Here is a 25,152-nt window from a genome sequence, read left to right on the forward strand (position 1 = left end):
AGGCACAGGGAGCAGTGAGCTGGCCTGGGATGCAGGACCAGGGCAAGCAGGGGTCCATGGGCAAAGCAGGTCAGGCACTGCAGGACGGTGACAGGAAGGGGACAGCAGGGAGAAGAGGGACCAAGGAAGCAGGAGTCTGAGCGTGGGAGTCCATCGCTGTGAGCCACCACACCATGGGCATGCAGTTATGGGAGAGGGAAAAGCGGTTGTAGGAGGAACCAGGGGAGGCATTTTCGGCAGCGCTGGCAACTTGCTTGTGTCCCTGCATAGGCCCCAGGGAACCTGCCTGTGCTGGAGCCAGCCTGGGAGAGGAGCAGGGACATCACAGGGGATGGCAGGGCCCAAGTGACCCATGATGGGAGGACAGTGGTTTGTGCCCAGCACTGAGCAGGCTGCAGGGGAACAGAGCACTCACTGTAAATACATCAGCGGGGTAAATGCCAGGGAGGAGAAGAGCTATTTCAGCTAAAAGACAATGTTAGCACAGGAATGACTGGGGATAAATTATCCATGAATATATTTAGGGCGGAAATCAGACCCCCCAGAGCAGGAAAGTCCCAGCACAGTCTCTCCAGAGAAGGAAGCAGGGCCAGGCAGGAGCTGGGGTCGATGGCTGAGGGATTCTGTAGCAGTGACAGTGCGTGCCCACTTCTAGTGTCAAAAAGCAGCAAGGGTGGCTGGTGCAGCCCGCCTGGCTGTGCTGGTGGGTGCAGCGAGCAGCAGCATGCAGAGCAGCGTGCATGGTAGGGTGCATATGCAGCATTGCATGCATTTGTGAGTGCAGATGTGTGTGTGTGCACAGGCTGTGAGCACATTTTGGCAGTGCACTGCATGCTTACACACGTGTGTGCACAGAGAGTGTGTGCAGACAGGGCAGATGCACAGACTGTTGCACGCGTGCGTGTTGGTGCGTGTGAGTGTGCTGGCAGTGCGTGTGTGCGTGCTGTGCATGCATCAGGCTGTGTGCAGGTGTCTTGGCCTCCACAATGCTCTAGAAAGAGGAACAGTCCCAGTGATGTCTTCTGGAAGTTAGCGCCTTGAGTCAGCACTGCTCTGCTTACCTGCACCCCGTTTGTGTTGCACCATCTGGAATGTGGTGGAGGAGACAGACTGGGAGCTTCATGAATCCAGCTGGTCCTGGGCAGGTTCCTGTCCTGCAGAGAGTCCCCCAGCTCACAGAGCAGTGCTGTCTCTGTGAGGGCCATGGGGGTCACCTGGCATTGCCACCCCACAGGCTCACCCTGGCTGGCCCAGAGCACTTGGCACTGCCAGCTAACAGCCCTGTGCCACACCTCCACCCATTGCAATGCAAGGAAAGGTCCCCAGCATCCTGCTCCCTTCTATCCAGAGAGATTCTGCCTTGGCAGATGAGTCACCAGGAGCAAGGATGCAGTTTCAGGGTTGCTGGCTACCGGAGGGTCCCCTCTCCCAGGGGGCTGTGTCAGCATGGATTGGGCAAGCACCCCAAGAGCAAAGGCTAGGGAAAGCCAGGACACCTCTGCTCTGGGGATGGGAAAGGGGGGTCCCAGCTGTGTGAGAAGGTGGCTGGAGCTCAGGCTGGCCCCAGCTCAGCCGAAATGCCTCCCGCCGCCTGCTTGCAGCCCTGGGTGGATCGCAGCGGCTCCCTTCCCCCCGCAGCGTGTCTGGCTGCCGCTCGCTCTGATTTCCTGCGCATTGTCCCCACCACCGCCACTGTCCCCTGCACATCCCACCGTGTGCCACACAGCACAGGCGGGCTTCCTACGCCCTGCCTCGCTGCCCGCCAACATCCCCGTATGCATCCCTGCTCATTTCGCTGGCGCTCTGTGCTCCCTCCGCAGCTCCCTGCAGTGACCCATGTTCCACCCCAGGGTGCTTTCCATATCGTGCTTCACATGCAGGCAGAGGGGTGGGATGGAGACAGCTGGGCCATCATGGGGCACAAGGACTGATTCAGGGCTGTGGCTTATGGCCATGGCAGTTGTTATGCTGAGGTGCATGCTGGCTGCTCTGGGTGCACAGAGAAACATCTTAGCCCAGTGAGGTGGCAGCATCCATGGGAAGGCAGTGAAGGGCTCCAACACTGGTGAGCACCTTGCAGCCCCACAAGTGGAAAATCACCCCGCTGGATGTTGGCAGCATGGGCAGGGGCCGTAGCATGCAAGGTCCTCTCAGCATGTGTGTCCCACATGCACACAGCATGTCATGGTGTGAGCACATCCCTGCTGACGCAGTGCACACACCTGCAGAACTGTATGTGTGTGCACCACACTGGGTATCTAGCTATGCACACACATGTACAGGTGCACGTGCACGGCGTGCCAGTGTGCCAGCAGGCCTGACCGTGTCTGCTGGTGAATGTGCATCCACTCGGAGCCAGGGCTGAGCAAACCCCATGTGCTGGCACACTGGGTTTGAGGCCCCCAGGGAGCCGATGTGCCCAGCACCAGTCGCAGTCTTGGCACGCTCAAGCTGGCTTCCTGCTGGCCTTTGTGTTCTATACCTGCCAGCCGCAGGGAGAGCATGGGGACCCGGCTTGCAGAGTTTGTGTTGATAATTACCCGGGAGGTTACTAAATCTGGGATGAGCTAATGAGAGAGCAGAGGGGGTGCTTGCTCTGAGCACACACGTGCGTGCAGGGCTGCAGCCAGGCACTGGGGCTGCTGGCCACAGGCAGGCAGAGTGTACCCACAGCTCCGGCTGGCATGAGAACATGTAAGCACAGCACTGCACATATGTGACAGTCAGATTGGCCTGCTAGAGAGGGGGTCATTAGAAACGAAGTCGAGGGGTACTTGATGGCCACATGGAGCCACCTTTGTGGGAAATAGTCAATGCGACTGGACAGCTCTTGAATCCAGCAGGGAGAGAAGAACTGGGAGCAACAGGCAGAAGCTGTAGCCAGACATGTTTGAATGAGAAATAAGGGGTTTGGTAAGCAGGTGGTTAGCCACTTGAAGCAGCCCAAACAGCATGGGCTTCTGCTGTCTTTCAGCATGTCAGCACGTCTCTTGCTGTCTCCTGCTGTTTCTCCTGGTCCACGCCCCAGACTCTGTGCTGGGGCACCCAGAAATGTGCTTCATTGAGGTCACCTGGTAGCCTTGTGTCCTGCCAGTGCTGACTCTCCCATAGACAAGCTCTGCATCCAGAGACACACGGAGAGTTCTGTGTCCAGTGACGCAGCAGCCACGCACATCAGGGAAGGTTGCAGGCTAACCGCTGTCCTGCCTCAGGCACCCACTGACTACAAGATTTTGGTCAAGTCAGCGCCATGCATGGCCTGAGAGGGGGCCTTTATCACTGTTCAGACTGGCTGCCAGGGCACAGCCACTCCCAGGGTCCCTGAAGAGAGAGGTGGGTGACCCACACAGTACTGAGCCCTCAGGGTGTAGCTAGGTGCTGCAGTATGGGAGATGTCTCCCTCCACACCCTTTCATGCCCTCAACTGGACAGCTCTGGAGGGCAAGCCCTCAGTGTGCCCAGACCAGGGCAGGTCCCTGGCTCTGCTCTCCCCATCTCTCCAGCTGCTTTTACAGCGGGTGGGGAGCCGTGCCCCGAGTGCCACCCACCCGGCAGCACCTCTGGGGGTGCAGCTGCTCTCCTGGGGGCGGCAGCTCCCCACCGCAGCTCTGGCTGCCCGCGGAAGCGATGCCCCGCTCACCCCGGAGCCCCACCGTCACTTCCATCCCGGCGGGCGCAGGGCCCGGAGCGACACCCCCCAACAGGACCCCCAGCACCCCGGGGCTACGGGAGCAGTAAATCAGCGCGGCGCGGCCCCACCTCCGCGCTCTCCATTGGCAGCGGCGCCCCTCGCCCCGCTCATTGGCGCTGCCGCCGCCGCCCAGCGCTACATAAGGCGCCGCTCGGCCGGGCCGCCCTTGTCGGAAGCCGGGAGCGGCGGAGCCGGCAGCGGCGGCCGGCGCGGTGGGATGCGGTGCCGCCGCCGCGGGGCGGCCGGGCAGCCCGCCTGGCCCGTGAGTACGGGGCGGGGGTGCCGGTCCGTGAAGTTCTCCGGGGCTGTGTTCAACTCTGGCGCGGTCACCGGCCCGCGGAGAAGTTGGTGGCTGGCGGAGCGGCACCGCAGCCTGCCCCGCGGCGTGCGGGGGATGCGGGAGGAACGGGGGTGGAAGGACGGGGATGGAAGGGTGCTGGGCTCTGGGGGATGGAGCGGTGACCGGGGCTGTGGGCTGGGACTGGGGAGCGCTGGCAGGGCACCGGGGCGGCGAGAAGCAAGGGGCAGCTCTTCTTCATAGGGACAGTTGTGCTCGGTCATGAGTGAGCCTGTGCAGGGGCTGGGGGCGTGGGGAGAGGGGTCCAGCTGTGCATCTGCCTGTGTGGGAAGGGGCTTTATGGGTGCTGGTGGGTCCGAGCCTCCCAAGCATCTGATGTCCCTCTGGGCTGAGCTCAGAGGCTGAGGTGACTGCTCATCTCCACACTGCATTAGCTGCTGCTGGCTGAGCCCCAGCGTACCAGGTCTGGTGCTGAGGAGTCCTGCATGGGATGGGCCAGGCAGCAGCTGGGGGCTTTGGGCCCATCGCAAGTGTCCGAGGTGGAATGCATGAACAGACCAAGGGGCTGTGAGAGGGGTGTGTGAGGCACTGAGCCCATGGCAGCAGCAGGAGCAAAGCTCATGGGCTTTGGCCAGAGCAGGGGCACTGCAGGGTCTGGGCTGCTTGGGGCTGAGATGCTGTGGAGGGGTCCCTGCTGTGTCCCTGGGCAGCCCGGCTGCTGTGGGAGAGGGGCTGTGTGTCTGCAGGACATCTCCTGCCCGTTCTCTGCCCTGGCAGGTACAGCTGTGGCAGCCTGGGAATGGCAGGAACAGGAATATGATACTGGGGCCCATGCAGCATGATGCTATGGGGTGCTGTGATGTGACCGTGTTGCCACTGCTCCGGGGTGCCTTCGGGGTGTGATGAGGCCCCTGCCGCACGATGTCACGAAATGTCACAGCGGTGCTGGAGGTGGCTGCGGCCTCAGATGGGATGTCACTGCAGTGGTGGAGCATGGTGTCCCTGGGATGCGCGGTGTGGTGGGCAGCAATGACACAGTGGCATGCGGGATGGAGTGGCTGTGCAGAGAACCAGCTCCCACCCATCTCATGATGGAGGCCAAGGGCTGGAGTTGTGCATGTGGGTGCATGAGGAGCCCTGGGGACAGCATCTCCCCACCTCTAGTGAGGAGTCTGGGTCTGCCTGCCCCACAGCTCCCTTCCCAGTCCCATCTCACAAGGCCGCATCCGTGTGTGGGGATAGATGAGCCCTATGTGCTGCATCCCTGCCATGGGGCCAGCACCCTGTCCTTGACTGCCTGGCTGGACCCTTCATGGGTGGCCATGGCACGCCTGCCCTGCTCCCATCCTCCACCTGCCTCTGCCCTTGCCTGTCACCTTGGCTTGGTGTCACCAGGCTTAGCCATGCTGAGCAAGGCGCCCTGGGCTGACCACAGCTCCTGGGGTGACCTTGCCACCAGAGGCCACAACACAAACCAGGGCATGCTGGGACAAGACAGATTGAGCTCTTCTTCCTTGCATAGAAGCAGGACCCTACAGCCTCAAACCTCAGGTGGAGATTTGGTGCCATCAGCAGCATGCTGGGAGCCATGAGTCCTTTCCTGTCTGCCAAATAGCCTGAGCTTCCCTTCCCATTCCCAAAATGTCCTGGCTCTGGGCCGTGCATCCCTTCCTCATGGCACCGAGCTCTGGATCACTGGGAAAAGTGTTTTGCCTCCAATCAGGAACATTGTTTCCTCCTGGAAAGGCTCCATCCAACTTGGAGGGATTTTGGGTGCAGCTGGATGGGGTGTGGGGGGCAACCTGGGGAGCAAGCCAAGCCATGGGGAGTGGGAGCTGGCAAAGGGGGGCAGAGCAGGGAAAGCCTTGATTATGTCCTGTGGACAGGCCCCCATCACCTGGCTGGGGATGAAGGGCACTGCCCTGCATGAGCAGGGGTCCACATGGCAACCTTGCACCCATTTGTCCTCATGTGGGTGGCTCTTCCCCATGCCTGCTTCAGTGGCAAAGACTCCTCTCCCTCACTGCCTTTCACTAGGGAGTGACACCCAGGGACTGTCCCATCCCTGTGCAACACAATGGAACCCCAGCCCCATTGCATGTGCCTTGCATGGGGCGCTTGCAGTGGGATGCATGGCTCTGGGTGTGTTGGGCAGTGGGACTCAAGGCTTCCTCTGCAGGTGGAGGACAGCCCCTTCCCACCCAGCCAGGTGGGCCTGGAGGGTATTTGGTTGTGGCAGCGGAATTCTGGCCCCTAAAGACCCCTGGGACCATTTCCATCCTCAGGAGAGGCAGCGGCAGGCTGTTCCCCACAGCGTGGTGGGTCTGCAGGATCTAAGCCTTGGGCACCTTCCTGTCTCCAAGATGGACACATGTGGCACCATGCAGCTCTCACAGCTCCCTGTGCTCACTGACAGGGCCCACAGCATGGGACTATTCACCCCTGTCCCCCTCGCCAGTGCTGGGGGGCAGCCCTGCTTAGGGGATGGATGGCACAGTCACATGGAGCAGTGTCCTGACCTTGACGGCCGGGTGTCCCAGCCATTCCTCCAGTCTGTAAGAGTGGGACAGGCTGGTTTTGCCCCCAGCTGGAGCTCTGGCACATGGGTTCATGCCTGCAGCCTGGGGCTGCAAAGGTCGGTGCTGGGGTCTTCCCCTCTGGAGGGGATTGCCTGGCCTGTGGGGAGGGCTGCCGGTCCTGAGTGCCACCTTGTTTGTCACCTGTGCTACAGCCAGGTCAGAGCCAGCTCCAAAATCTCCGCAGCCTTGCCAGCAGTGCTGGCAGGCACTGTCCTCCGCAGTCCAGGTTAATTGAGCCTCTCTTCCCAGGCTCCTGTTCCTCCCAGCATCTCCATCCCACAGCCGCATCCCTGTGCAGAAACCTTCCCTGCCCAGGCTGGGAGGAGCTCACCCTGCAGAGACCCTGGGAGAAACCGTGCCAGCAGGGTGGGAAACTGAGGCACGCAGGAGTCACCCGGCAGAGTATCCCCATGTTCTCCCCATGGCTTTCCCCAGCTCTGGACAGGGGAAAAGCTCCCCAGCCTGGCAACTACTGGCTTCCTCTGGCCCTGCCACAGGACCAGTGATTGGCATCATGACTTGCCAGGACCTTGGGTGCCAGCAGCCCCTTGGGGTAGGGCAAGCTGAGGCTGAGCTCAGCTTCGTCAGCACCCTGCATGCAGCCCTGTTGCTGCCTTCTCAGTCCCTCCCATGGGATGGGCTCCCAAGGTCCCACTCCTGCTCAGCCCTGGCTTCCAGCTCATTAGAGTACAGTCTTATCCCAAGGAAGCCCCGAAGGTGAGTTGCACCCAGCAGGGCCCATGCATGGGGATGTCAGAGCTATGGCAGTGCCCAAGGATCAGGGGGCTGGTGGTGTGGCATAGGAGGGTGCCAAGGAGTGGAAAGATACTGTCTCCTATGCAAGGCTGGTGGAGATGCTTGGGCACCGTGGAGCAGGGTCTCCTCCTCGAGTTGATGGGCTGCAGGTCTCTCCCAGGTGCCCAGGATGCTGGTGCTGTGCCTGCTGTCCCTGGCCTGGCTCAGCGAGGGCTCCCAGCGCAGCGAGCCCATGTTCACAGCCGTCACTCACCGCCTCCTCCCACCTGACTACGACAGCAACCCCACGCAGCTCAACTACGGCGTGGCCGTCACCGACCTGGATGCTGACGGTGACTTCGAGATCGTCGTGGCAGGGTGAGTGATGCACCCAGCACCTCGGTGACAGCAGGACCTGGTGGCCTGGTAGGGCCAAGAGCATCTTGCGCTTCCACTGGCACATGGGTTGTTGAGGGTTGTGCTCAAGTGTGGAGAGACGGGGCTCTGCGTGCACCCACAAATGTGTGCACCCACATAGGCGTAGATACCAGCTGGGATGCTGCCTGTACAGGACCGCAAGGGTGTCCTCACTGTGGCTCCAGGTCCCTCTGGCTCAGTGTAGCTGTCCAGTGGCTAGGGTCCATCCTACAGTGCAGAGCATGTGTGTCCCAGGCTGGCTCGGCCCCGCTGGCAGGACTCGGTGCTCTGGTTAATTGGCTGGAGGGTTTTTATAGCCCTTTATTGGAGAGATGGCTCGGAAGGGCTCACAGGAGCTGGGGAGACGGGGAGCTGTGTGCTGCACTGCCTGCACCCACACGGGGCTGGGCGCAGGGCAGCTGCTGCCAGCAGGTCTGGCCCTAGCAGGGACCACTGTGCAGGCTGTGTGTGTGCTGGCACGGCTGTGAGCTGTGTGTCTCTGTACACAACACTGTGAACACCCCGAGGGAGGCTTGCACATGCTGGGAGCCCCCCACTCCCACAGATCACATCCATTGGAGCTGCGGGAGCTGGGGGCACCACAGTGGTGGGCAGAGTCTGACCCTGCTGCCGCTCTGAGCATCACCCTGGAGCAGCAAACCACAGGCAGCACTGCGGAGCCCAGGGCAGCCCGGGCCACCACTCGCAGCCGGGCTGAGCCAAGCAGCTGGCTGGGGTTTTATAAGCGCCACAGTGCCTGTTGTATAACTTGTTTACCAGTGCACGGGGCAGGAGCAGGCAGGGAGTCAGTGGGGCGCACCATGCTGGGACGATTTGCCTTGTATACTGCTTTCCGTGCCTTGAGAAGGGCTGCAAGCCAGAGCCTGCACCTCATCCTTTTCTGCTTGCTGCCCTGACCCCACCTCTGCCGTGGCATGCCCTGGGGTACCTTGGCTGGGTAGAGAGAGGATGCTTGACATGAGCTGGAGCAAGTCCTGGCTAAGCCCTCTCCATTGGCAGCCAAAAGCCAGCCTCATGTTTGGGTGCTGAGGGCAGCCCAGGGTCCCTGGCCTCCATGGACCACACGGGTCATCACTGTCCCTATCATGGGGAAACCTGATGTCACATGCCTTGTCTCCCCGCCGATGGGTGGGATGGGGAGTTTCATCCTGTTCCCAAGCCTCAGGTGGACATGACCCCTGCTCACACCCACAGGTACAATGGCCCCAACCTGGTGCTCAAGTACGATAAGCCTCGGGGACGGCTGGTGAATGTGGCGGAGGACGAGCAGGGCTCCCCATACTACGCACTGCGGGACCGGCAGGGCAACGCCATCGGTGTGACAGCCTGTGACATCGATGGGGATGGCCGTGAGGAGATCTACTTCCTCAACACCAACAATGCCTTCTCTGGTGAGCCCTGCCAGCGGCCGTGCCCCGAGGCCTGGCATGGGGGGAGCTCCCAGCACGGCTGCCCATGACCTTCGGCATGTGAGGGATGTGTGCGAGCTGGAGTTAATTTCTCAGTTGAGTGGCTCCATTGATTGATGGCAATGCAGATGGATGCTGAGCCCGGCCAGCCGCTGAGTCAGCAATTCCAGCTGCCCGCCACCCTCCTGGTGGCACCCTGAGTGGGACAGCAGCTTCCCCACCATCCCTGGGGATGCACATCCTCACTGGGCCCTGCAGCAGCTGTGCCCCTCTGTGCTATGGCGCTTCTGTGCCCACTGGACCAAGCCAGGTCTAATCCTGCCCTGCTGGTGCTGTCCCAGCTCCTGGGATGCCTGCTGTGGGGAGGTGGCCCGTGTGGTCCAGCCCAGCACCAGGCATCCAGGAGCTCTCTGGGCCAGTGCTCCAGCCCTGTGTCCTGTCCCACGGCCCTGACCTCCAGGCAGTGGATCTGTCTTCCTGATGCTCCTAATTACCCGTGGCCACCAGCACACCTGTCCCTAAATCAGTGCTGCCATCGGTGCTGTCACGGCAGCGCAGCTCACTGCCTGTGCCTGGCACCCAATCGATTTCTTACCTTCCCAGGGATGATGTACAGGGCTGCGTCCTGCTGGGACACATTTTATCTGAATGAGTTGATTCTTCTGTGTGTCTCCTGGAGACCCTTCAGGGTCATGGGGACTCTTGCAGTGGCAACTCTGTCCAGTGGTGCTGCTGGGGGCTGCAGGGGACAGTGTTTGGGATGCTGTGGGAAATGGGAAAAAGGTGCTGCTTCTGCAGCCTTCCCTTGCTGCAGGGCATCCTCTTTGGGAGGAGGTGGAACACTGCAGCCCCCTGACCCATGTCCCCCACCTCCCCAGGCATGGCCACCTACGCAGACAAGCTCTTCAAGCTCCGCAACGGGCGCTGGGAGGACCTCCTGAGCGATGAGGTGAACCGGGACGTGGCCAGCCGCTTTGCCGGGCGCTCCGTCGCCTGCGTGGACCGGACGGTGAGCAGGCAGTGCATGGTGGGCAGGTGGCATCTACATTCCATTCCCTTCCTACTGCTGTGCTCCTCCAGCCCTTCCTTGTAGGGTCCCAGGGGACCTTTCCCCTCAACACCAGCCCTGTCCCACCCCAAACTGGGGCGTGGGTGCCCCCCAGAATCCCATGCCTGTCAGGGCTCGCAGCCCCCCCAACTGTGGGGACTGCGGGCAGCTGTCCACACACTTGCTGCCAGCTGATAAACGTGCCTGTCGAGGTGATTTATGTTCCTGTCACTTGCTCTTTCTTCTTCCTCCTCCTCCAGCGGTTTGTTTCCAAATGATTATCACTAAATCAGGGTCCAGCTGCTGCACGGGACAAGGGGTGCAGTGGGGATGGGGGAGGGACCTGGCACATCAGGGATGCTGGGGAGGGGGTCAGGGTGCCCTGTGCCTCCACCATGAACCTGGGACCACAAAGCTCCTGGAGGCAGAGGGGCACATCCCCACTCCCGGGGTGCTTTCCCGCACAGGCTTTGCAGAGCACGTTTTCAGCACATGGCTGTGGTGCCTGGTCCCGCGGAGCTATGAGAGCATCCAACCCCCGGCAGGGAGTGTGGTCCCCGTGGAGGTGGGGTTTGGGTGGGTGGGTGCTGAGGAGGTGCCGCCGGCCGCAGGGCTCCGGCAGGTACTCCATCTACATCGCCAACTACGCCAGCGGCGACGTGGGCCCCCACTCGCTGATCGAGATGGATGCGGCTGCCAGTGACCCTGCCCGCGGCGTCGTGGTGCTGGTGGACGTGGCCGCGCAGGCTGGCGTCAGCAAGTACACAGGTACCGGCTGCTGCGGCCCGCGGGACGGGTCGGGGGCTGCGGGGCGCCGTGGCAGGCCGGGCAGCGGGCAGTGCCATGCGGTAGGCTGCCTGACTGCCCCATCTAGTGGCAGCCCCGCGGCCAGCGGGAGGGACCGGGGTCACGGCATGCCCCCCGGGGCCATGGGCGCTGGAGTGGGGCAGCGAGGAGCCTGCGCCCCGTGCTGCCTGACTGCCGCGGCGACCGCTGCCGTGCCCCGTCTCCCCAGCTGTAAATTGTCACTAATTAGGAGTGTTGTCACCATGGCGATGGCAGCGCTTAGGGTGGCGATGACACAAGCTGCTGCCAGACTCAATTAGTTCCTGATGAGACCGATTAAAGGTGGAAGGTGGGCAAGGAGGGCAGTCTAGGTGGGCAGCACCGACGGGGTTTGGGGAGCATGAACTGCCCTGGGGAAGGGCACCCACTGTCCCCTCACTCCTGTCCCCAGGGGGCCGTGGGCTGGCCGTGGGCCCTATCCTGAGTGACAGCGCCTCTGACATATTCTGTGGTAATGAGAACAGCCCCAACTTCCTCTTCCACAACCGGGGGGATGGAACGTACCGGGATGTGGCAGCTGCTGTGGGTGAGTAGGGGGAGCCGGGGGGAGCAGCCAGGTGTTGGGACCTCAGGGCAGGGCTGACTCTGCCTGTCGCTCCCTGCACGGGCTGGTTGAGAGCAGGGTGGAGGGACAGCGCTGGGGACTCAGAGCCCTGCTGGCCACTGGGGTGGCTGAGGTACACCAGGGCATCCAACAGTGCAGGGATGCAGCCCTGCACAGGCAGGACCCATGTGGGGACTGTGGGGCACATCCCTGGAGGTATCCCTGGGATAGAGAGGCAGGGAGTCCTGTCTCCCCCCGATCCTCTTGCGGCTCCCTAGGGCTGGATGACCCTTACCAGCATGGACGTGGTGTGGCGCTGGCTGACTTCAACCGTGATGGGCGGGTGGACATTGTCCATGGCAACTGGAACGGGCCACACCGCCTCTACCTGCAGACCGGGGCCCCCGGCCGGGTCCGGTTCCGGGTGAGGGCCCCTCACTGCTATTGAGCGTCCTTGGCTGGGTTGGCTGTCTTCACCCTGATTTGGCTTTGAGCCCAGTTCCCAGCGGGGAGGGCACCCAACACGTCCCAAAGTGGGACCCAGCATCTCTCTTTCTGTGCCCACCACTCACGCAGGACATCGCCACCCCGAAGTTCTCCATGCCGTCCCCTGTCCGCACTGTCATCGCAGCAGACTTTGACAACGACCAGGAGCTGGAGGTTTTCTTCAACAACATCGCTTACCGCGGCTCCTCTGCCAACCGCCTCTTCCGGTAGGAGCCCGGCGGGTACCAGGGGGCTGGGGCAGCCTGCACCCCGCTCTGGGGGGTGAACAGCCCTGGAGGCATAGCCAGGCTCATGGGGCTCCTCTCCAGCAGTGGCACTGCCTGGGCTCTGCTAATAAAGGGTGCTGTGACTGAGCCTTTCCCAGTATCATTACCAGCCACTGTGATCGTGCCTGCAGCAGCCCCTTGGGTCCCCAACACTGCTGATTAGCAGCTGCGTGGAAACTTGCTTCTGGCTCCTGTTAATCGCGGGGGTCAATTCCTTGTTATCGCTGTGTGGGCCCTCCTTGCCTACTGTGTGGGGTGGAGGGGAGCTGGTTGTCCACCCAGTGCTGGCACATATGGGTGGCTGGAGGTCAGTAGTGTGGGAGGTTGCCTCTGGGGAAGGGGGGGTCTCCACTGCTGGTGGGATGGAGCAGTGTTTGAAGATAGCATTTCTGCTCTGCAGGAAAGCCAGGCTCTTACGGCATCCCTGCCACACCTGCATGGAGCAGGGATGTGAGATGCCAACAGGCAGGGGCCAATCCCATCCCCCGTTCACCCTGCATAGCCACTGGGGCTGTCGCCTCTCTACCGTGCTGCTGCATGAGACAGGCACTTCTTGGGGAGGTGCAGGGGATCATGTGGTCTGGCACTAACACCCTGTCTGTGCTCGGCAGGCTCATCCGCAGGGAGCACTCGGACCCCATCGTGGAAGAGCTGAATCCAGGAGATGCGCTGGAGCCTGAGGGACGAGGCACGGGTGGGTCTCTCCAGCCCTGGCAGTGGGGGCCCATGCTGGGGATATGCCACAAGACCACCTCTACGCTCTATGCCTGGGCATGCCACATGTCTGACTGAGTCTCCTGCCTGCTCCCCACTAGCATCCTGGAGCCCCCATCACCCAGGAGCAGCCCCATGCTTTCTCCATCCACCCATGCCCAGCTAACAGTGCCATTTCCAATCGTTCCTCAGGGCTTCACTCTTGGGGGGCTCCTTCCTGGATGCCCACTGTTCAAAGCCAACCTCTGTGTTTGGGAGGGGGTGAGGCAGACTCTTGTGTCCTACAGCCCCCCCTGCACTGCATGTCCCCTTCACTGCCTGGGGAGCCAATGCACCTGAATGCAGAGTGCCACACACATAGGGACCCTTACTCCTGCACTGGGGTCTCCCCATCTTCTCTATTGATCTTGCATTGCTGGGAGTGGGTATTAGGAAAAATTTCTTCACCAAAAGGGTGATTGGGTATTGGAAAGGCTTCCCAGAGAAGTGGTGGAGTCACTGTCCCTGGAAGCATCCAAAAAACATGTAGATGAGGCCCTCAGTGACATGGTTTGGTGATGTACTTGCAGTCCCTGGGCTTGATCTTAAAGGTGTTTTCCAACCTAGTTGATTCTATGTGAATGCTGCTGCCACCTGTGGAGCCCACACCAGCAGAAGGTTGTAAAGCTGGGAGATACGGGGCTGGGCCTCAGGCATGACATGATCCTGTTCTTGCAGGGGGTGCAGTGACCGATTTTGATGGCGATGGGATGCTGGACCTCATCCTATCCCACGGGGAGTCCATGGCACAGCCGATCTCCATCTTCAAGGGCACCCAGGTGAGTCAAGCAGGGGGTTTCGCATCACCCCAACCCTTCCACCCCTCCTTGCTCAGTGTCCCTGCTCCCTCCTCCCTTGCAGGGCACCAACAACAACTGGCTGCGCGTGATCCCGCGCACCCGCTTCGGGGCCTTTGCGCGGGGGGCCAAGGTGGTGCTGTTCACACGGCGCAGCGGGGCCCACCTGCGCATCATCGACGGCGGGTCCGGGTACCTCTGCGAGATGGAGCCCGTGGCGCACTTCGGACTGGGTGAGCAAGGGGCTGCCACCCCCCCAGCCTTCCACCCTGCTCAGGGGCCAGGTCTGCTGCTGCAGTGCCCTGCAGCACGGTAGCCGACTATGACCGTTGGTTCATGTGCACCCCTCGGGCTACAGCCTTGTGCATGGGCTGTCAGCATGGGCACCTGGGGCAAGGACAGGCTTTGCCCCTCCATCCCTACCACCCCCTGGCCTCCTTTCAGCCCCTGCCCGCCCCGGAGACCCCAATTCTGACGGGCTGCCCGCCTGCAGGGCACGACAAGCCCAGCAGCCTGGAGGTGACCTGGCCGGATGGCCGCGTTGTGTCACGACCAGTGGCCAGCAGTGAAACCAACTCTGTCCTGGAGGTACCCTACCCCCTGGACACGGAGGAGCCGCTTGTGCCTGCCCCACTCGAGGTGAGGGCCAGCTGTGTGTGCAGGGTGGGAGGCACTGGGGTAAGAATGAGGGGCTGGGCTCTGCTGGCTCTGTGGCTGCCCAGGGCTGATTGCTCCCCATCCTGGCTGTTTCCACTTCTCCCCAAATGCAGTGCGGGCAGGGATTCTCCCAGCACGAGAATGGACGTTGTGTAGGTGAGTGGCTACCAGGGGCATAGGCTGTAGAGGGGGAGTGTGGTGTCATGGGGAGGGGGGAGAGCATGGTGCATGGGGAAGGAAGCATGGCTGGCATGCAGCAGGCATTGTGCTAGAGCATCAAGCAATGAGAGGCAGCAGGGATGTGGCAGGGTGGCTGTGCTGTGAGCCTCCTGAGCAGATGCATGGCCTGTGTGGCTACATCTAGGGGGGCATCCAGCATGTGCCAGGGGAACTGGAAGGGCCATGGCTGGCAGCCCCAGGCTCCCAGCCCAGCCATCTCACACCAAGGCCCCTCTGCTTGCAGACACAAATGAATGCACCGAGTTTCCCTTTGTTTGCCCCCGGGACAAGCCCGTCTGCATTAACACCTATGGCGCGTACCGCTGCCGCAGCAACAAGCGCTGCGGCCGGGGCTTCGAGCCCAATGAGGATGGCACAGCTTGTGTGGGTGAGTGATGGCTGGGACCCTGAGCCCCATGCCACTGAAGCCTGACAAAGCCCATAGGCACCCCTTGGGATGCTGCTGCACCCTTGCCAAAGGCTTGGCTGCACCCTGCAAGCTGCTGGTGGTTGCACAGCCTCGTCCACCCTGGCTCCCTATCTGTTTGTCCTGTACCTCCTGCTAAGCTGCCACTGACTCCCCTTCCCTCTTTCTCTCTTGCTCCTTCTCTCCTTCTCTGTGCAGCTCAAGTGGCCTTTTTTGGGGGATACCCCTCCACTGGGAGCTGGCCCAGGCTCCCCCAGAGCCCTCTCCTCCCTCTGGTCCTTGGACTCTGCTTTTGTCTCTATGCACTTTAAGCCCTCCCTGTAACATGCCAGAGCAGCCTTTGCAGAAGGACCGGCCAGCCTCTGCCTGTCTCTCCTTTTCTCTCTCCATGTCGAGCTGCCCTGGAAGTGCCGGCTGTGCCCTACAAGGGTGGCCTGTGGTGGGAGGGGGATGGAGCCCAGCTGTCCCTTTGCACCTTGTTTGGGGATGGAACCTCCCTGCCCCAGCGCTGCTCCTGCCCTGCCGGCACCTCTCGGGCTGGTCGCTTGCTCCGTCGCCTCGATACTGTACCATGTGCCTGCTGGTTTGGCCTGCGACGTTTGTGCTTCGCCTACCCCCTTCTCGGTGATGGGGACCACCTCCCCAGCCCTGGCAGAGGAGGGTCCCCCCGGCCCTGCAGGGGACGGACCCTTCTGGTCTGTTTTTTAACGTATTGACCCCACTGTTTGGAGTCGGACCCTGCTCAGTCTTCCAGCCCCTCTCCCAGAGAACCCCCTCAATAAACTATATCCTGTCTATCAACCCAAGCTGCTGAGCTTGTGCGGTGCAGGGTTGTGCCCATGCTTCTGTCCACCCTGCTCTGGGGTTTTATGGGGAGGGAGCCCTCCCTGCCCTGGTGCCAGGAGCTAGCTCTGCACAGTGGCCCTGGGCAGCTCTGCCCCTGCCCATCCTTGCTTCCAGCCATGGCACTATGGACACGTGTGCAGCACTGGAGGGACCGGGTGCTCACACCCCAACAACAGGGCGTGCTGCTTTCCCCCACGTGCTGTAACCCCACTCTCTTCCCCACCACCAGACATTGATGAGTGTGCCCAGGGCTTGCACAACTGCAGCCAGCTCTGCACCAACACCCCTGGGGCATTTGCCTGCCACTGCCACCTGGGCTTCCACCCTCTTGATCCCGCTGCCAGCCAGTGCCTGGGTGAGTACCTGCAGGTACCAGGGCCAGCAGCACCCCATGCTGCTACCGGGCACAGCCGTGCTGCTGTAGGAGCAGGGGTGCTGCTTCCTGGGTGCCCAGTTGTGCCCATAGCCCTGGTCCCAGCCAACCCAAAACATGGGGGACAGAATGGACAGATTACAGCTGTGCAGGAGCTGATGGAGTAAGGAGGCATCTGCCTCCCAGCAGCCTTGGGGACCAAGGGCGTGAGGACAAGAGCTGCACGGCTGTAGGCACTGGAGAGGCTTTCATGTCCCAGCTTCACCCTGCCCCAGCGCATCCCCTCCATGTCCCCTTGCCGAGCCCTGTACCCTTGGCACAGCTCTGACCCTCTCCACTTCTTTCCCAGATGTAGATGAGTGCCAAGCACAACCTGGCCCTTGCGCCCACATCTGCCACAACAGCCACGGCTCCTTCCACTGCCACTGCCGCCACGGCTTCTCCCTGGGTGCGGGCGGGCGCTGCCGGCACAAGTAGCCCACCCAGCACAGCCAAGTGCCCCCTGCTTGCTCCCAGCACCGTGCCAGCTGCACCCAGTGCCAGCAGAATAAACCCCTTCCTGCACTGGTGTCCCTGTGGGTCACTGAAGCCCAGGAATGCTACATGGGTCTGTCCTCACTCCCCCTGTGGACTGCTCCGTCTCTCCTCTTTATTCCCCCCATGCTCACCCTCCTTATGAGGCTCTGTGCACCTTGGTGTGCTGGGGGATGCCCAGCCTGCCTCTGTGCCCCCCAGCATTGCCCCATTCCCCTCTCTGACAGGACACAGGGCAGGCACAGTGAGGGATGAAGCCAGGGTTTATTGAGGAAGGTCTCCATGCAGCAGAGCCCCTGTGGGAATGGCTGGGCCAGGGCCACCCCACACATGCTCCATGACAGAGCCAAAGGGAGTCCCAGGGAGCAGGGTTTTCCCTCCAGGGTCCCAGGAGAGCAGTGCTGCCTCTGTTCATCCCTGCACCCAGGCAGGGACTCTTCTCAGGGTGCTGGATATCACAGGGATCCTGCTATTCCCCACCATCTGACCTTGGCTAATGAATCCCCACACCTTGCAGCCAGCCCCAGGTGCCCCTTGGGGTCCTCACTGCAGGCCAGGCTGAGAACTGGGGTGCTGCAGATGCATGCAGGATTTGTGGGCAAGGGAAGGCTCAGCGGCAGGAGAGGAAGGGTTCTGGTGGAGCTGTGCTGTGCATGAGCCTGGGGCATAACGCACAAGGGCAGGGGCCTGCCCAGCACTGTGCATCCCTGCCCTGGGCATGCAGCTTGGGGCTGGGAAGCTTTCTGGGTGCGGCTGGGGATGGCAGCGGGTCAGGCAGGGAGCAGAAGTAAATGCCCAGTGTCACAGGTAGTGCTGAAGGACGGTGCTGGCAAGGACGCTGCTACCGGATGGGTGAGGGCACCTGACCAGGGCTGGGAGCAGCAATGGGCTGGGGCGAATGCACAGCACCATCATGCAGATGAAGCAGCACCAGGGCGCTGCCAGGCACACTGGGCACACAGCAGCTGAGCCCACCCCGCAGCTCCAAGAGCAGGACGCCCCAGGGAGGGGTGCAGCAAGGGCTGACAGTGCCCACGGGATTAGGGATAAGTGTGTGTCCCCCCCTTAGGGCTGCCTGGGGCTTTACCAGTCCTGCTGCTCCCTGACGCATGACACACGGGGCGCTCCTTCGCCTAGGGTAGAGGCAGCAACAGCGAGCACCCGGCGGGCTGCAGCAGCCCCTTGGCACCAGTTTCTCTCAGTGGGAAGCACTTGGGATGCGCCAGCACCAGCCCCTGCCCGCAGTGGGTCTGAGCAGGGGCAGAGCCGCTGTGGGGGGCACAGAACAGATAGGGGTGGGAGCCCCCGGCCTCCCCCTCCCGCTCTCCCTGGGCTCAGAAGCGGGTGCTCTGGTAGTGCAGCCTGCGGAGCTCGGACAGACCACTGTCCCGGCAGTACGAGTCCCTGCAGGGACTCCCTGCCAGTCACCGGCCCCCTGCCCCGCCACCCCCCCCACTGCTGCTGCTGCTGGAGCTGCCGCTGCTGGAGCTGCCGCTGCTGCACCGGTCCTCGTAGATGGAGATCTCAATCTGGGCCCTGCTAAGGATCATTGGTGAGACGCAAGCCCGATGGCCCAGCGCACGCTGCAGTGTCCCCCCGCCCCTCGCCCTTGTCATCCCCCAGCATCCCGCTGCCCAGAGGATACGACCCTCATGCCACGCTCCAGGGGGTCAGTGAGCAGCAGCCCCCGTGGTGCATAGATCTTCTCGTTCTGGTCCTGGATGTACTTGGAGATCTTCTTCAGGACCTGCCAGCACAGGGAGGGACTCTCAGGGCCTGCCAGCACCCCTGCCTGCTCTACCCTCCAGCCCCCCTGCTCCCTGTGCCCACCCTGTGCCCACTGGCAGGCCTGCAGCCATGCCCGTCCCTGGGACCTCCCCTGGACCTCAGCACCTTCTCGTAGTGCGTCTCCATGCAGAGGAAGATGAAATAGGCAGTGGCACAGGCCAGGCACCCCTCCAGGTAGGAGCTGCCCCCAATCTTCTCCGCCTCAGCGTAGAAGCCATTAAGGGTTTTCACTGTTTCCTCAAAGAGCTGCCGCTCGATCTAGTGCAGAAACCAGGGTGAAGAGGAGTCCGGTCAGATGCTGACCCCACCACTGCCCTGTCCCCATCCCCAAGGGGAACTGGGGAGTTTAAAACACCGCCCAGCTGATGCCTCAGCTCCCCAGCCTCTACCCGCCTTCTGCCCTTCACCAGAGCCTCCTGATCCCCAGGAGCACCCAAGCCCTTGCAGACAGGACAAGGTGGCTGTGATTGCATGGACCCAGCAGCATCAGCTGGCCCGGGGCCATACAACAAACATCCTGTGGAGACCCCATGCCCTCAGACCCCTCTCCCCACCAAGTCCCAATAGGGCACCAGCATAGGGCACCCCCCACCCCTACCCGGCTCTCCAGCTCAGGGGGGAACTTTGTCTGGAACTGACACGTGGTCCCATCGCTGTAATCCCGCTGCACAAAGACCTTGGTGGCCAGAGATGCACTGCGCCGCAGCTCCTGCAGGCTGTGAACCTGGGGAGGGCATCGGGGTGAAGCGGGGAGCTGCAGCCGTGGGGTGCCAGGCATCCCTGCGGGGGGCAGCGCCATTCCCCCAGTGCCAGGGGCCGCGGGCTCACACACCCCCAGGCAGGGAGCCTGCAGCACGGGCTGTGTCACACTGTGAGCACAGCTCAGTCCTGGAGGTGCGGGGCGGCCGCACAGACGGATCGGCAGCCCCGGCCGCGGGCGCTCAGCCCAGCCCCGGCACCCCACGGGGTACTGAGGGCCCACGCCAGCCCCCGGGGCAGTTTTGAGGGGCTGGAGGCGGGGAAGCAGGGGCCAGGTTGTGCCAAGGGCGCGTCTCAGACCCCGCCCTGAGCTTCCCTTTGGCTGACACGGGGCCACCGCCGGCTGTGTGCCCCACACACACTGTTCCTGTCAAGGGTCCGACCCACGGCACATGAGAGGGACCCCCAACCCCACAGCCCCCCCTTTTCCCGGGATACCCCCCCCCCCCAGACCCACCTGCTCCCTCGAGCAAGGGCACCCTTCACACCCTTCACCCACCCTGCACCCCCAACCCTCCGCACACCCCACATACACACTGGCCTTCCTGTGCACACAGACCACGCACCCTCCCAGCCCCACACCCCCCCCAGCGCACCCCACGCCGACCCCAGCCCCAACGCTTCCCGCCAGCAGCAGCGCACCCCACGTTGCCCCCTTTCCCCCGTGTCCGCGGGCACGGGAGGGCAGAGCGGGGAGGCTCCGCCGCAGCCCGGCACCGGGAGCGCCCGCTGCGGGGCTGTCCCCGCCCGCCGTGCGGCCGCGCACCCACCTCCGTGGCCATGGCGCGGGGGGGGCCCGGGCCGGGCTGGGCTGTGCCGGGGGAGCCGGCGCTGTCACCGGGGCCGTGCCGGGCGGCGCGGCGGCGCTGGCGCTGTCCGCGGTGCTGCCGTGCCGAGCGGCGGAGGCGGGCCCGGCCGCCCCGTGTGCGCAGCCGCCCGGCCCGGCCCGGCCCGCCCCGAGGCGCCGGGGATGGGCGCCCGCCGCTACCGGCACGGAGCCCCTGGAGGACGCGGCCCAGCTGCCAGGGACAGCGGTACCGGGATCCGGCTCCCCCAGCAGGGAGTTCGAGGGAAACTGCTACCGTATGGGGGCCCGGCCGGCACCGCGGGGACTGCGGCCCGGCTGCCGAGGGGATGCGGCTGTAGGTCCCTGGGGGGAAGTGCTGGGGTAACGGGGGCCCTGGGCGGCCGTGGGGCTGGCCCGGTGGAGACCCGGGGGGCCCGCAGTGGGGCTGGCAGCCAGCCGTGCCAAGAGGCCTCGTCTGAAGCTGTTTGTTTGTGAAGGATTTGCAGCTGGCACTGGGCTGTGGAGCGGGAGCTGCGATCGCAGTGCGGACAGACATCAAAGAGCAGAGCTAACGAATTCCCTGTTATCTCTGCCTATTGACAGCTCAATTAGAGCCAGAGAAATGCCAAACAGGGGGAACAGAGGCTCTCCTGAGAAGGGAAGCGGGGGGTGCTCACAGCTGGGTCCGTAGTGAAGCAGGAGGGATGCGGTGGCTGGGCACAGGGCCCTCATGGTGCGGGAGAGCAGCCAGCCCTTCCCTCAACACCCGGGCGCTGCTGGAAGCAGCGTGGGGCCCTCCCAGCACGTCTGCCCAGGCTGCTAACAGAGCACACAGGGATCCTGATGAAACAGCATCGTCTGACTCCCGCTCCCTGCCCTGAGCACCAGCACAGGCTTCGGGCAGAGCAAACAGAGGCAGAGCCCTGGGGAGGCTGGTGGGCAGCCCCAGCACACTGGAGTGTAGCAGGGTTTGTGACCAAGGGACAAAAGCACACGTGCAGGCAGGGATCCAAGTCACAGGGCTCATCTTCCCCCAGACAAAGCTACGGATCCCATCGCTTTCAGGGGAACCTGCTGCTGCCGTGGTCCAGAGCAGCCCTGCCAGCACACACCCCGCAGCAGAGGGGCACCCCTGCCCAGAGAGTGCCACAGAGCCAAAGGAGCCCCCTCGGGGCAGGGGTGAACTCTGCCGTGTGCTCACACGTGCGTGCACACAGATGAAGGTATTCGTGCATGCGCTGCCTGCCCACACCTGCCTGCACCCCCCACACGCACCCAGGCACACGTCCATGTGCTCACACACTCGAGCGTGTCCCCGCATGCCCCCGGGCCCTTCGTTCCGGCTCCCTCCCGTGTTGTGTGTCACCGGCACGCCAGGACTCCCTGCCCGCCTGGCAGGGCCCTGCCAGTTGCCATGGCAATGCTGTGCCTGCCAGGAGATGAAGTTTGCTCTCCACTCTGCAGCGAGGGGCCAAGAGCAGCCGGGGGTACGCTGACAGCCCTGCTCTGCCCGGCTGCCCTGCCCTGCTGCCCAAGGCATGGCTCTTCTCTGGCTGCACCAGCTCTGCCCAAGATCCAGACCCCCAGTCCTGGGCTCCTGCTGCCTCACAAGCCATGGACCTGCTGTCTGCATCACCAGAGCATGTGTCCTTCACTGGGACATCTTCACCCCACCACTGGCAGCCACCTTCTGCCAGCCGCATGACCCAGGAGCAAGCCTTACCCAGTGTCAAGCAGGACTTGGACAGCCTGGACCTGCTCCACAGCGCTCATCACTGCACAGCCCCTGGCCCTGCCTGTGGTGCCTGCAGCATCTCCAGAGCCCACCAGAGCCTGCCAGCCCCTCCATGCAGGATGCACCATCATGGGCTTTCCAGTTTTAACCAGAGCGGGGACAGACCCTGTTGGTTTCCATGCAGAGTGGATAGGTTGCTGTCTGTGCCACAACATGCCATGCCCATGGGCCCACAGAACAGGCATGGGGCATACCTGGGGCCCCTATGGCAAGCCCCACACAGCCAGTGTGCCTGTATCCCTCACACTGAGTCATCCATGCCCAGCAGTGCCCCTAGTCCAGCCCCTGCGCCTGGCTCCCAGGTCAGGACCAGAGGATGTCCCCAAAATGTCCCCAGGAGCATAGTGCTGTACCCCATCCCAGCACCCCCACCCTCCCTGGAGTCCCAGCATGGTGCCTGAGGGCCATGGAGCCCTGCAACCAGCCCAGGACCAACCCCTGGGGTCCCATCCTGCACCCACTGCATGCCAAGCCCCCTCCCAAGCCTGTCGGGCCTGTCAGTGGCTCTGGCTCCACTTCAAAGGGGCCATGGCGGGGCCAGGTCCTGGCAGCTACTTCACAGGGCACGGGGGGAGCTTTCATTAATGAGAGGCAGCATGAGCTCACCGCCCCGGTGAGGACAACGGTGACATTTGGGAGGCACACAGACAAAGCGGGGCAGGGTGATCAGCTGATAACCTTTCCTGGGAGAAGCCAGGTGTGTACACCAGTACGGGGGGGGGGCACATCTCCCACACTGGGAGCCCCTGAAAACAGCTCTAAGTGCCCCAGCCTGGACAAGGAGAGTGCCCCGAGCTGATCCTGCAGCCTGGGCACCCTGAGGTGCTGAGTGGCACCTGCAGCACTGCCACATCAGCTGTGTTCATCCCTATTGGTGGTGACAGGACACTATTGCACCGGGATCCCCCGTAGGGCAGACCCCAGCAGCCCCCGCAGGAGTGCATGTGGGGACCCAGCATCCTGCAAGCACAGGGGTACGTGCTTTCGGAGCACAGTGCCAAGGTCCAGCTTTGGCAAAGGTGCTGGCTGGGAGCCGGGGCTCTGCAGGGGTTGCCCCCACCCGGGACGGGGCTGAGCTGGGAGCACACACGAGTGGCTTTTCCCACCGCCATGGTGGGGCAGGGGAGTGAGAGGCATCCCCCCACGGGACGTGCCCCTTTCCTGCCCCGCTGGGGGCCAGGCCGGGGGGTGCCGGCAGCAAACAGGGGGTCTGTGTGCAGGAGGTGCCGGGGGGGGCAGGACTGCGCCGGGGCTGCCGTTCCCCGCAGCTGGCCGGGAGCGCTGCCAGCCGCATTCCTGGGGCTGCCGCGCCAGCGGGAGCCTGTGTGGGTGCAGGGTGAGTGCACGGACACCGCGGCCCTGCCCGCCCCACCGCCACCACGGGCCCGGCACAGCTCGGCCCCACCGAACCCCTCCCAGTCGTGCCCCAGCCTCCCCCAGGGCCGGGGGCACATCCCTAAGGTCTGTATCCCTGCACAGCCAGCCCTGGCAGGCTCTCCCGTCCCCCCGCCCCGAGAGTCCCTGCTCTGCAGTGGGGGCATACTGAGCCCAGCAGTGATGCAGCCTGGGAGTTCAAGGAGCACGGAATGGGGTTGGAACAGGGAGGATGAAAGGATGGGAGAGACAAGAGGACGGGGAGGACAGGAGGATGGGAGCAGGGAGGGAGCCCACATAGTCCACCCAGCCCACCCGGGCCCTTGGGATGCATCTCTGCCCACAGAAACAAGGTTGGCAGTGCCCAAAGCTGCAGTGCGAGAGGGAACTGGGACATGATGGAAACAGCCAGCCGGGACTCTGCTTCAGCATCTCATTTCCCAGGAGCCTCCATCTCCCCTGGCTCCCGGGGGGCACAGATCTGCAGCATGGATCTGCTCTGGGTTACAGCCGGGCACAGGTCCCGGGGAAGGGCCCAAAGTGGTGAGGGGGCACCCCCAGGGGATGTCCTTACCATGCCACCCTGGCTGGCCGCCCCCGAGGTCCCTGCTGTAGAGGGGGCAGCCCCCATGGTCCTGCCTCCGGCCCCGCTGCTGTGAAAGGTGACACAGGCGGTGACACAGCCAGCTCCCCGGAGTGACAGGCACAAGTGTCAGCCTCCCAGCCGGCTGCGCGGATGCAGGACGGGGATGCGGGCACTGGAGCGGCCTGCGCAGAGAGGACACAGGGAAAGGTGCCAGCTCCAGCTGCCCTATGCCCATCCCCATCCCCAGCGTGCACCTCAGATCTGCGTCCCCTGGGACATCCGGGATGGCAAAAGGTTGAGAAGCAGTGGGGGTGCAGCAGGGACCCCTCAGAGCAGAGGCACAGTCTCAGCCTGGGGACAAGTATGCCAGGACACAGGGGGGGTGGGAGCAGAGGGTGAACATCCTTCTCCTGGGGCCAGCCCTGCTCCCTCCCAGCACGGCCATGCTGCCAGGAGGTGACTCAGTGGCTCTAATGAAGGCATTGTTACAGGTGGGCTGGCAGGGAACCGCTCACTCCCTCTCAGACCCCTCACTTTCATCCCTTCATCTGGTGGGGTGCCAGCTGGCACAGGGTGCTCAGCACCCCAGCACCTTCCTGGGACAGACTGTAGGTGCTGGGGGCTGCACCGGGTGGCTGGGGTAGGCTGGGAGCCAGGACCTGGTGCATGGCCAAGAGCAGGACAGCAGCAGTGCTGGCAATGCTGTGGGGACAGTGCGGGGACAGCACAAGGTGCGCTTGGCATCCTGCACACCGGCTGCTCCATCCCACACACGCAGGCTCCCTCTGCCTCCACCTCTCAGCCTCACCAGCCCCTTCCCAGCCCAGCTCCCATGGCAATTACACCCTGCCCAAGCCCATCCATCACAGATTAGCTATTTTCTATCGGCATTTATCTCCAGGCAATCTCACTCCTACCGTGACAGCCTGATGCTTCCAGCACCCTCCCTCCTGCTACCGGGCAGCCCTGATAAAGGGCAGCTCTATCTTATCGTGCTCCCCTGCAGTTACACATTAATGGTGCCATCTCCGGGGCTTGGCCGGGGTGGGATGAGCTCAGCCCAGCCTCGGGCTGGCAGCAAGCATCACTGGGCAAT

General features: G+C 63.1%; 2 protein-coding genes across 5 annotated transcripts; one reads left to right on the forward strand and one right to left on the reverse strand.

Annotated features, from left to right (window-relative positions):
- The first annotated feature begins 3,873 nt into the window (after positions 1-3,873).
- CRTAC1 (cartilage acidic protein 1) lies at positions 3,874-16,997 on the forward strand. 3 transcript variants are annotated; one of them, XM_065672922.1, is made up of 16 exons: positions 3,874-3,953; positions 7,485-7,681; positions 8,936-9,132; positions 10,029-10,159; positions 10,810-10,966; positions 11,436-11,570; positions 11,867-12,012; positions 12,165-12,301; positions 12,973-13,055; positions 13,793-13,893; positions 13,976-14,144; positions 14,405-14,550; positions 14,682-14,724; positions 15,032-15,175; positions 16,290-16,415; positions 16,783-16,997. In XM_065672922.1, the coding sequence occupies exons 1-16, from the start codon at positions 3,909-3,911 to the stop codon at positions 16,908-16,910; spliced, it is 2,085 nt and encodes a 694-aa protein (XP_065528994.1). In that variant the 5' UTR covers positions 3,874-3,908; the 3' UTR covers positions 16,911-16,997. The 3 variants fall into 3 exon arrangements, with proteins under 3 accessions (XP_065528994.1, XP_065528997.1, XP_065528996.1); XM_065672924.1 differs by having other exon boundaries at positions 3,908-3,953; positions 7,474-7,681; XM_065672925.1 differs by lacking the exons at positions 16,290-16,415; positions 16,783-16,997 and adding an exon at positions 15,413-15,939.
- A 1,394-nt stretch (positions 16,998-18,391) lies between these two features.
- On the reverse strand, positions 18,392-24,101 carry GOLGA7B (golgin A7 family member B). 2 transcript variants are annotated; one of them, XM_065672926.1, is made up of 5 exons: positions 24,045-24,101; positions 19,354-19,479; positions 18,861-19,013; positions 18,613-18,714; positions 18,392-18,496 (listed from the first exon to the last, which is right to left on the reverse strand). In XM_065672926.1, exons 1-5 carry the CDS (start codon positions 24,099-24,101, stop codon positions 18,392-18,394), a joined length of 543 nt encoding a protein of 180 aa, XP_065528998.1. The 2 variants fall into 2 exon arrangements, with proteins under 2 accessions (XP_065528998.1, XP_065528999.1); XM_065672927.1 differs by lacking the exon at positions 24,045-24,101 and adding an exon at positions 20,285-20,296.
- Positions 24,102-25,152: the final 1,051 nt, after the last annotated feature.

Source organism: Lathamus discolor, chromosome 3 (genome assembly GCF_037157495.1).
Source record: "Lathamus discolor isolate bLatDis1 chromosome 3, bLatDis1.hap1, whole genome shotgun sequence".
In the NCBI taxonomy this organism is placed as follows: Eukaryota; Metazoa; Chordata; class Aves; order Psittaciformes; family Psittacidae; genus Lathamus; species Lathamus discolor.

Excerpts from the sequence above, each read along its gene's own strand:
- CRTAC1 (XM_065672922.1), top strand. The coding sequence starts at position 3,909 with ATGCGGTGCCGCCGCCGCGGGGCGGCCGGGCAGCCCGCCTGGCCC. Across the intron at positions 11,571-11,866 it reads GGATGTGGCAGCTGCTGTGG|GGCTGGATGACCCTTACCAG; the intron begins GTGAGTAGGGGG and ends GCGGCTCCCTAG. Across the intron at positions 14,725-15,031 it reads CGAGAATGGACGTTGTGTAG|ACACAAATGAATGCACCGAG; the intron begins GTGAGTGGCTAC and ends CTCTGCTTGCAG.
- GOLGA7B (XM_065672926.1), bottom strand. The coding sequence starts at position 24,101 with ATGGGGGCTGCCCCCTCTACAGCAGGGACCTCGGGGGCGGCCAGCCAG. Across the intron at positions 19,014-19,353 it reads CCCCTGAGCTGGAGAGCCGG|ATCGAGCGGCAGCTCTTTGA; the intron begins GTAGGGGTGGGG and ends TTTCTGCACTAG. Across the intron at positions 18,497-18,612 it reads TGGAGCGTGGCATGAGGGTC|ATTGAGATCTCCATCTACGA; the intron begins GTATCCTCTGGG and ends AGCAGGGCCCAG.